This window comes from Impatiens glandulifera, chromosome 3 (assembly GCF_907164915.1).
Source record: "Impatiens glandulifera chromosome 3, dImpGla2.1, whole genome shotgun sequence".
In the NCBI taxonomy this organism is placed as follows: Eukaryota; Viridiplantae; Streptophyta; class Magnoliopsida; order Ericales; family Balsaminaceae; genus Impatiens; species Impatiens glandulifera.
In genome coordinates this window covers 12414532-12426569 of record NC_061864.1, presented here as the reverse complement: position 1 = coordinate 12426569, position 12038 = coordinate 12414532, and the positions used below count along the sequence as shown (strand labels likewise).

The 12038-nt window shown below is 26.4% G+C and overlaps 1 protein-coding gene across 1 annotated transcript; it reads left to right on the top strand.

Annotated features, from left to right (window-relative positions):
* Nucleotides 1-9292: 9292 nt before the first annotated feature.
* LOC124931676 (probable histone H2A variant 1) lies at nucleotides 9293-10526 on the top strand. Its single transcript, XM_047472198.1, has 3 exons — nucleotides 9293-9442; nucleotides 9771-9902; nucleotides 9989-10526. The coding sequence occupies exons 2-3, from the start codon at nucleotides 9780-9782 to the stop codon at nucleotides 10283-10285; spliced, it is 420 nt and encodes a 139-aa protein (XP_047328154.1). The 5' UTR covers nucleotides 9293-9442; nucleotides 9771-9779; the 3' UTR covers nucleotides 10286-10526.
* Nucleotides 10527-12038: the final 1512 nt, after the last annotated feature.

The following is a 12038-nucleotide window of genomic DNA, read 5'->3' as shown; positions in this document are numbered from 1 at the left end:
TAATGATTTAGAGAGAGAAAGGTGGGTAGTTTGAGAATGTGAATGAAAAGGTGGATAGTTTGGGAAAAATTGTTTGAAAGTTGGGTAGGACAGGAAATGGTTCAAAGTCACCGACGCTATGCGATCCAAGTTCGTTTTTCTAGGCCGCCGCAGCCGCCAGTCCACTTCTATTTAATTATAAGAGTTAAATAGGGTTTTAGAGAATTTATGTTTTATTAATATTTTGCTGCTATGCCATGATTAAATAAATATTAGTAATAAGATTATTCAAATATTTGACTAAATATATATTTTTAACAATTAATTTTTTTTCATTTCTTTTTAATATAGCATGTTCACTCGCATAATCTAACTTTAAATTTTGATTTTATTTAAAGCCGATTAAAATATAAATAAAATACCACAATATATACACTCAGATGGGGCGGACAAGAAAGGGTGGAATGTTGTGAACTCCATCCCAAGCATCCCAAAGATGTTATATATAATATATATAATATATTAACTATGTAACTAAAAAATCTTTAAACCCATTAATAAATAAAAAAGTTTAATTAAATTTTAAACTAAAAAGCTTAAAAAGTCTAAATTATATTAGTTGAGTAAGATACGATAAATATAATTTGAGACCTTATTCTGTTTCAGTTTTTTTTTTATTTAAATTGTCCAGCAATAACATTGGATTAGTGATTTAGCCATTTAGGGTTTTGGTTTTTTGGGTAAGTGGTAATAATTTCAATTAGTGATTTAAGGTTTAAGAATTTGAAGAGGGTCTTTTTATATTTTAGGTTTAACTATTTTATGGTCAAAACTTAATCTCATTGATTGTTTGATAGTTGATAATAGGCAATAAATTAGGCAAAATAATTTTTTAAAATTTCATATTCTATTTTCTTACTCTTTTATGTATACAGGCCCCGGCCTTGGGCCTTGGGGTAAGGCAACCAATGCACTTGCATAGGGCCCCCCACTTTTATAGGGCCCCCATTTTTTTATATTTAATAATATTATATTATTAATATTATTTTTTCCTCTTTTTTTCTCCTTTAATATTAAATATATATTATAAAAATAACTTTTTATCTCCTTTTTAGTCTCTTATTATAATATATTAATTATTTATATTTTATTTTATTAATTAAAATTAAATTATATTTTTTAAAAAAATATTTTAGGGGCCCCAAAATTTAAATTTGCATAGGGTCCCAAAATCTTAGGGCTGCTCATGGCTGGCCATGTATTTATGATATGGAGATGTTTTATAAACGAATTCATATTTATACTTCTCATTCTCAGCCTGAGTCTCCCTCATCATCTAATGAGCTTACTAATGATCATAATGTTATTGAACATGAATAAAATTAATCTCGTGCAGAATTAAATTTAGGTGATATTATCAATGATTCGGAATTAAGGAAATCAATTGAGAATTTTAATGTTTCTATTCAAGATCAAGCTCGAAGAGAATATGTTCTTCAAGGCTATGTCAATTAAATGACCATTTATATCCAAAAACAATTTTTGATAATTAGAAAATAATTTTTCAAACAAGTTGGTATAAAAAATACATGATTACAATATATAGTATATCAAAAGATGCGATATTTTGTTTTTTGTGTTACATTTTCAAACCTTTAAATATAGAAAGTGTAGACGATGTCGGTGAATTAATTAATTGGAAAAAAGTCTTTAGAAAGATTCAATCGTCATATGAGAACTGCAAATAGTTATCATAACGAAGTTATAATACAATTTAAATTTTTTAAAGATCAAAGACATAGCGTAAGAAATATTTTACGGGAACAATAACTTCAGACTTACTTCTTTAATTTACGGGATGATTCTCAATTTTCTTCAGTTGAAGACTTGAGAATTATTGCTCAGACACTGATTGCAACAAAAAAATATTTAGTTTTTCCATTGGTTTATCATTTGATAGAACTGACTTTAGTTTTACCAGTTGCAACTGCATTCGTTGAAAGAGTTTTTATGCAAAAGACGGACTGATTTATGTAAACGAGTAAGAGATGAATTAATGAATTATAATTTAGTAGTTTATGTTGAAAAATATATTTTTTCAGCAATTGAAAATAATAAATATTATAATATTTTCAACAAATAGAGTCTCGTATAATACAATTGTATTCTTTTATACCGACTCATCGACAATAATAACTTTATAATTGTGTTTATTAAGGTATTTTTCTCTATTTATATTATCATTGAAAAGTTTTAATTAGTAAATACATTTATTTAATCGAAAAAAATAGTACAAGTATAACTAATTTAGCCCCGAGAAATTATTTATGTGTTTGCCCCTGTATACAATCACTATACATTCACCTTTTAGTTACTAATTTTGTGCTATAACTTTGAGAATTCATTAATCTTTCCTCAATTTGGTCAACCAATATTCTTATTCATATATTTAACCATCATTATCTTTTATTCTCAGATCTTTAATTACTATTTGCATGATTCATCATTTCAATCAACTAACAATATCATTCACATATTTAACTATTATTATCTCTATGACCTCATTTCTAAGCATTTTGCACCACCAATCATCTCATAATTACCGATCTTTTACGATCTTACCATCTCACTTCGGCCAAATAACATATTCATTATTCTCTAATCGAACTATTATTTCGAGCATTTTACACCCTCAACCATATCGTCATTACAAATCTCTTATCATCTCATTTTGGTCAACCATGTTTCTTAATTAAATTGTTATTTCGAATATTTTAAATTCAACTATCTCATCATTATAAACATTTTTTCACATTTCGACTAACCAACAATTCAATCACGTATTTATTCATCATTACCCATTAATACAAAATTTTATAATATATATATATATATAATGATGCTTAATAATCAAAGTATCCGGATTGTCGGGTCGAGGGTTGTGGTTAATTTGAATATATATGTGAGAGTAATGAATATTTGGGTTGGATTGTGGGTTGACCGCCCATAAACTTAAAACAATTAAAAATAAAATAAAAAATGTTACAGGTATGTTTCGAACTTGCAACCTAACAAAACAAGTACAACCCTTTAATCAAGTCTAATAAAATTTAAATTCAACATAAAATTTGATGAACGCGGGACATTTTAACAATATAAGTTCAACTTTTTAACTAACTAATCTATAAATACATATAATGATGCTTAATTTTTAAAATGTCCGGATTGCCAGGTCGATAAATAAGGTTAATTTTGATATATATGTGAGAGTAAATTAATATTTGGGTCGGATTGTGGGTTGACCCGTCCATAAACTTAAAACGGTTAAAAATAAAATAAAAATGTTATAGGAATGGTTTGAACTTGCAACCTAACAAAACAAATATAACCCTTTAACCAACTAGGCTAATAACACTTTATATTTTAAATTCAACACAAAATTCGATGAACACGGGACATTTTAACAATATAAGTTCAACTTTTTAACTAACTAATATATATATAATGATGTTTAATTTTCAAAGTATCTGAATTATCAGGTAGAGAGCTGTGGTTAATTTGAATATATATGTGAAAGTAAATTAAAAGTATTATTATATTTTAACCGTAATTTTTTTTCTCGGTTTTATATATTTACTCGTATAAATACACGGGCTACATGCTAGTTGTATTAAATTTGCAATTCAAATATTAATTTTGTTATTTATTATAAACACTTAACCATTATACTACTTAAGAGTATTACTTTATAATTTATTTTATGAATATATCATTATATAATTAACCATTATAAATAATTCACTAAACTCATATTTAAAAGAATAAATATTTTATCCTTAATACTTAATCATTCTTACTACACAAATAATAAATATATTTTACCAATATTATATTTTTTTTTAATAAATTCTCAACTCATTTTAAACACTTTTCACCATCTATCTCATCTTAGTGACCTCTTCTCACTTCAATCCATCATCTCAGGAGCTTCTCACCTCGATCAATTATCTCATCTCCTGATCTTTATTATTTATAACATTCTATTTTACCAATCAATAATCTAATTCATATATTTAATTATTAATACTCATTTATATAACATTTTATAGTTGTTCCAGATTGCATAGGAATAGGATGAAATTCGAACTTTGATATTTATTATGCACCATTAATATATTAATAATTAGAGCACTTAAAATTATTAATTTAGACCACATAAAATTATTAATTTATATTTATAATTTTATGTACAAATATATAATTTATATAACTAATCATTTAAAAATATACTATTAATGTAATATTAAAAGAAACTTCATCATCTAACTAACATAATTTTTTTTTATAAGAAATTAATAAATAAAAAATGTCTAGTTTTTAATTGCATTTAGGGGTGTCAAAAATGAACTCGACCCGCCAACCCGACACGAGTCGACTCGAAAAATATTGGGTTAGGGTCGGGGGTTTTCGGGTTTGAATCATTTCGGGTCAGACCCAAAATATAACCTGAAAAAGAAAATTGGGTTGGGTTGGGTTCGGGTCAACTCGGGTTGACCTGAATTAAAAAATCAGGTCACTCATCAATCCGAACTCACCCACCCAACCCGACCCACCTAATATATTAATAAAAAAAATAACTTGCCTACCTTACAAAAAAAACCTAACCCTAACGGGCCTAACCCATATCCTTAATTTCTATTCATTTTATTCCTTCCGTCTTTTTCACTATTCTTTTTCTTCAATCTTTCTCACTTCTCTTCAATATACATTCCTTCTCTAATTTTCATATTTTTTAATCTCTTGAACTCCGCTAGTATGGAGGGTTCACAAATTAATCTTGATCTTGAGGAGGATAGTGTGGAGGGTTCACCTATGACAAATTTAGATGCAAATAAAGAAACGTGCATTGATTCCCAAGATCAAGCCTCCGAAAGTGGTATTGGTAAACGAAAGAAACCATTAAAATCAAAATGGTGGCAGTATTTTGATATGCTTCCTAAAATAGAGGGAGAAGATTTGCGATGTAAATGTAAAATATGTGGAATTATATACAAAGTTGATAGTAGCATGGGAACAGGTAATTTTCGCCGTCATATCCTTAATCAAATGTTCTAGACAGAAAACTCGTGATATTGCTCAAGCTTTGTTAGAATAAGGGGATAAAAGTCTTAATATTATGTCTCAAAACTTTAGTCAAGAAAGATTTAGAGAGTTGTTAATCTTAACAATTGTGAGGCATGATTTACCATTTAAGTTTGTAGAATATTTCGGGTTAGTCGGGTTGGTCGGGTTGGTCTGGGTTCGGGTTTGAGTTTGTTGTTTTCAGGTTGGTTCAGGTTCGGTTCGGGTCTGGATTGGAAATTTTGTTATAATGCACATCCTTCAACCCGACTCGAACCCACCCGACCCACCTAAATTGACACCCCTAAATTTGCATTGATATTCTTGTGTGCAAATTAAAATACATGATTGAATATCACCTTTAATTTTCTTAATTTAATATTTGAATTTTATAATAACACTCTTTTTTTATCTAATAATTATTTAACACTTAATTTTTATTTTATTTGGGAAAATAACTTAACGTCATTTCATTAAAAACATAAAAATGAGAAAAATGGTCAATTATCAAAGTTAGACAAACTCAAACTTTGATTAAAAGAATCAAACGACCCTAGAGTATCTGATTAAAAAAAACAAAGATTACAGACAACTAAAACATACCAATCATACTACTTAACATTCTTGTTCAATGTAGCCAATATTATTTCCGCTACTTTCGGATTTCAATCTGTTGCTCTCGCAGCCCACCTACTTTTTTTAATCACCTGTTTTGCTCCATGCTTCTTTATTGGTAATTGAACTGTTCTATTTGATGATGACTGTCTGTGAACATTGACATCATTCCCTTGGATCTGTTTTGTTTTAGAAGAGTCAGCACTAATCTAATAAAATGAATTACATTTCAGTATTTTAAGAATTTCACATTTACTTTCACATTCGTCTGACTTCATTCGATCTACTTTCAATGTTTCCTCTTCGCTGTCATCCACTTCATTTTTATCCTTTCCTCTAATTCTTATCATAGACTCAAATTTTTTAATTCAAAACTGTGTGAGAATGTGAACATTTGATCAATCATATGTGATTTTGAATTCAAAATATATTTATTTATTTATCAGGGCTAAGTGGGCATCGAAAAAATAAATAAATTGGATAATTATGCAAATGAAAACATATGAAGTGAAATGTATAGATTTCAAATTTTGTTTATAACATGAATGATTATTTAAATGAGTTAGATAACACTGTTCAAACTTTTGGATTAGCCAAAATCAAAATTAGAAGCCCTATACAAAATTTTCTAAAACACTTAAAAAAAACTTAGACAAATTTTAATGACGGTTTTAATGTAGAGGATGATTGATGACTTGAGGTTGGACTTATATTTTTCGTTTTCGATGGGGATTTTATTTTATAAGAGGCTTGAGCTAGCAATTGGCTTAAGTCGTCGGATTTTGGAAAAAAATCATAAATGACTATCCACTTACTTGACCAAATTCTTTTTTTTTTTTTTTTTTTTTTTTTGAGTAAGACAACCTTTATAGGATAAATGACTACACAACTACAGTAATCATTTCACTTTTAAAACTTTATTGTTTGGGTGAGAAATGTTAAAGATAAAAATTGACCAATTTCAAAATAATCGGTTGTTCTTATTCCGCTATGAAGAAGATGAAGACATGTCGTAGACGTGCGTTGAGTTGGCATGGGCGTTTCGTTCGTGTTCTGTTTTTGTTGGGCGATCCACGACTTGGGCATTAGCCTACCGTTGGGCGCTCCGTTTGACTAGTTGGTTGCACGCATTAGTCTAACAATGTTAGCCCCTTTGACCTTCTCTTTTATTTTTTTTATTTTTAAATCCCTCTTCTAGTCTAGCGGCAAAAAGAGGTGGATACCAACCCTAAGTTCCTGGGTTCGAACCCGTCGGGCGACATGTTCTGCGTTTGGTTAAATGATTAAGTGTGTTTGCAGTCTACATCATTAATCCGTTGTCTCATTTTTTTTTATTTTTTTTTAAAATAGGAATATTATTTTATTTTTATTTATTTATTATTTTTGTGTTTAAGGGTATTCTTTTAATTATTTCGGACTTAATCTACTACAATTTTTTCTTCAATAATTATTTAATTTATTTAAGTCATAAATTTTAATTATTTTAAAATTAGTGAATAGAAAATGTTTCCACAATTATTATTTATTTTATTTTTGAATATTAGATAATTATTTTGGTATTATAAATACATCATTATTCCCTAAATAATAATTATTTTATTTATGATTCAAAATTTAAATTAATTATTTTGAATTTTATAATATTTATTAAAAATTAATATTTTTGGGTCCTTATCTTAATTATCTTGGAAGTATGAATATAATTTTTTTAAAATAATTATTTATTTTTATTTTAAATCCTAAAATTAATTATTTGATATTTAATGAATATAACTTATTTCTGAAATAATTTTTTTTTATCTCTCAACGAGTATATAAAATTTTTACAATTATTTTAATAACTTGCGATTTATTTAATTTTTATATATATATTGGGGGAGTCAAATTTTATTGTCTACCACATTAGTTTAATTTATAAATTTTGTATAAGTCATTTAACATAGTGACAACAAGAGTCGTGAATATTCATAACTTTCTTGAGAGATTTTGAGTTCGAGTCCGTCGTACGGTAAGTTATGCGTTTAGTTAAATGGTTAAATGTGTTTGAGTTATGTGTGCTTAACTTTTTATGACCACATTTTTTATCATATCTTTTAACATAGCGACAAAAAAAAGATGAATATCCTCAGTTTTCTTGAGAGGTCCTAGTTCAAATTCGTCAGACGACAAATTTTTGCGGGTTTAACCCCTTATGACTACTTATATTCATATACACTGGTATTAAATTATTAATACAAGAAATAAAGATGAATATTTAATATCCATAATTAAAAACATAGAAGGTCAATAAAGACATTTAATCCTAAAAGAAAAAAAAAGATTTTTAAAAATAACAATTTATTATGAATATGTCACAAGTATAAAACTTATATAAACAATTTTTATTTAATTTAACCATTTTAAATTTCATTTTAATTATAATTTAACCCTTTTAAGTTTCGTAAATAGATCAACCCGTTAACAACTACTAGGTTAGTGTCCAAAATTATTATTATTATTTTTTTTAATTTTTTTATATTATTTATTTGTTTTAATATTTTATTTTAAAATATTAATTTTTTTCTAGTAAACACGCATGTCAATAAAGGTATTTAATCTACCTATGTCAGTAAAGGTGTTTAATGACCGGACCCAGTTCCAACGTAAGATTGTTTTGACGGTTGATTAATTCTAATAATTTAAAATTAAAGAATTCAAAATATATAAACTAAAATAATTTTGACCGTTACACAAGAATAAGAAAAAAAATGTGACCAATTCAAAATTTTTCTGTAACATTTAAAACTATTATAAACATTTTTTTATAAATTAATTTTCTATTATTTTGCTGTTATTATTAATTAAAATATAAACAAATGTTTGAATAATTAAACCAAATAAAATTTAAATAACATATTTTTTTTATCAACAATATTTTTAAGACAAAATTCTAAAAATTATAAAAGAAAGCCAAAATTAAACAAGATTGATATAAGTAAAGTTGATACAATCATTTGGAGTTAATTAAAATCAAAATCAAACATATTATATAATCCATTAAAAAAAATAATTGTGTCTACATCTAATACAAAAAGAAAAGAATTGATTCATCCTAATAAAAATTATAAACATGATTAATACCTACAACAATAGCACGACACAATGCCCACACAAAATGTGCAAGCACAATTCTTAAATCAATCTTAACCATATAAGTTATACACAATTAAATTAAATAATTTTCTTTAAATTAAAAAATTATATTTACATACATATTTTTTTATACATGTTTATATCAAGTAAAATAAAAAATTTGAAAACCTGTAAAATAATTAAAATGGAAATAAAATTGACTAAAAAAGATATTTTCATCATTATTAAAAGTTTGATTTAAAGATGAATTAATAATATTTTATTTTATTAATACGTATAGGTACAGAAAAAGAAAATTAGGGTAGGATAGAGTCAAAGTCTAAATTCCCGAGAGGTTATTACTGACATTAATAGCAAAAGAAAGGGTAGTTTGGTCATGTACCCAAATATTTGAACCAAAATTAAGGTTTTTATATTCCCACCGAAAACAAAACCCGCCAAGCGTTACGAAAAAATTGAATGATTTTTTACCCTTTTAAGAATCAAACCAGTCAGAGACGCTTCCTTTCTCATTCATTAACTTGATCCATATTCTCTCTCTACCCTCTCGATTCGGGCTTCGTCTTCTTCAATACTCTCGGGAGGCTTTTTTCAGGTTTTCCCCCTTTCTGTATTTGCTTAGATTTAAGAATACTGCTTTATTTCTAATTAGAATTGCTTAAATCTGTATCATATCTTTCTTTGTTTACTTTTAATTTATTATCTTAATTAGGTTAGGGCGGAAACACATTTTCATGTCCTGTTTTTTAGTGGCAAGCAAACCCATCTTAGATTTTAGGGTTTTGGATTGTCTACTGTTATGTTGATCTTGATTTAGATGAAGATGAAGATGGTTGATTCTAGGTTATATAGTTCTTTGATGGGTAGGTTAAAGCATGCATGTATTTTATTTTGAAAAAACTCTGTTCATATTTGTTGTTAAGAACAAAACAATGGCTGGGAAGGGAGGAAAGGGGCTTTTGGCATCAAAAACAACAGCAGCTGCTGCAGCAGCTAGTAAAGATAAGGACAAGAAAAAGCAGCCGATTTCCCGTTCAGCAAGGGCTGGTCTTCAGGTATAATTATGTAAATTTTCATATTTTGAACTTGGTAGATCAAAAGTACATTCTTTGACCTGTTGTTTGGAAATGGTGTGTGACAGTTTCCTGTGGGGAGGATTCACAGGCAGCTGAAGACAAGAACATCTGCTCATGGTCGTGTTGGTGCAACTGCTGCTGTGTATTCTGCAGCCATTCTTGAGTATCTGACTGCTGAAGTGCTTGAACTTGCTGGAAATGCAAGCAAAGATCTGAAGGTGAAGAGAATAACTCCAAGGCATCTGCAACTTGCCATAAGAGGAGATGAAGAACTGGATACTCTGATTAAGGGAACCATTGCTGGAGGTGGAGTCATTCCTCACATTCACAAGTCTCTCATCAATAAGACCACTAAAGAATAAGAGGAGGGTTTACTACTAAATGGGTAATTTGGAGTTTTTTTTTCTATCTATCTGGCTGACATAGTAGTGGTAGAAAAGGATTTTAAAGTTATGTTACCCAGAATGATTTTAGTTTCTTTGTTTGTGTGTTTGTGGGGATTGATTTCTAGATTCTAATGTGGTTGGTTGTCTTTGGTTCTTACTTATTAGGATATGTTTCAGATTTTCTCTAATGGTTGAATGAATCACTGGATTTGATCTATTGTTTCCTTAATTTTATTTTATCTTATGTTTTTTTAAAACTAGGTTAAAAATACTTGTTTTTTTTTATTGTTAATGATTTGTTTGTTTTATCATTGGTTATAAATCTAGTTAGGAAGGTCTTAAATTTGATTCTGAATTAAATATCTTAACTGAAATTGGATTATTATGATGTTAGCTTTATTGTCTGATATTCTTAGTATGCATGGTTGGATATGTATATTATAAAACCAAATATTTATTTAACTATTAAGAGACAGATCATAACAATGAATTTATAAAACAAATAAATTGTTAGTGATTTCAATGATACTAGCACTAGATTTTATTTTTTAAGAAGTTAATAATTTATAACCCATACATATATTACAAACATTTTTCTTAAAAGTTACTAGATTTTGTAAAAAAAAAAAAATATTTTATTCATATCATTATATAGTTTTATCATAAACATTATTATTTTTATTAAAAATAACATTTTGTATAAAGTTTAATTTAGTAATTAGAAGAATTTTCTCATTTATCTTATTTAAATAATTTCAAATAAAATATTTGCACCGCAAAGATATGAGTATGAATTAGTGGAGCACGAAATGAGCTCGATGTGGTATTATATTGTGAGTGAACAAAGGTACACACCACCTTCATTAAAATAGACTACATTTGGACACAGACAATATTAAAGATCTAACACAATCTAATCACCACCTAAATCCACAACTCTACCTAATAGGTTGAATCATTTTTCAACTTTGTGTTAATATAGTTTTTATTCTCATTTGATAAAAAATCAAATAATTTATAAGAATATTAATAAGTATAAAAATAATTTATATAAAATCTAAATTACTTGCCTCTTTAATTTGTCATTCATTAATATTATAATATAGTTACAATAAAAGCAATTATAATTTAAAAATAAAGAGTTTATACAATAGTTATTTTATGATAATATTTTAATATTCTATCATAAAAAATTATATATATTTATTATTAAAAATTATTATTTTTAATTACTCTCACGGTTTTAATTCACATATTAAAAAAACGTATTTAAACGTATCATTTATTAAAATTGATATATTGAACCTTTCAACTTATAATATTTGTAAACGTTAATAAATTTAAATAAGCATTTATATAGCGTCTATATTAATATTTTTTTCATACCACTTTTTTTTAAATACTTGGTCATATTTTTTTTTTTTTATTATTAAAATGAGTTTATAATATATATCTATTTTTTTTAATAAAAATTAAAATTATATATATATATATATATATATATATATATATATATATATATATATATATATATATATAAATAAATGGGTTGAATGCTGATAAAAATTGAGATAGACTATTTGAAATTAAAAAAAAATATATATTAAATAATTTTTAAAATTTCACATATATTAATATATTTTTATTAGTTAATAAAATTTGTTAATTAAATTTAATAAATGTATTTTAAATTATATAAAAAATGATAAAAAAGTTAATAAATAAATAA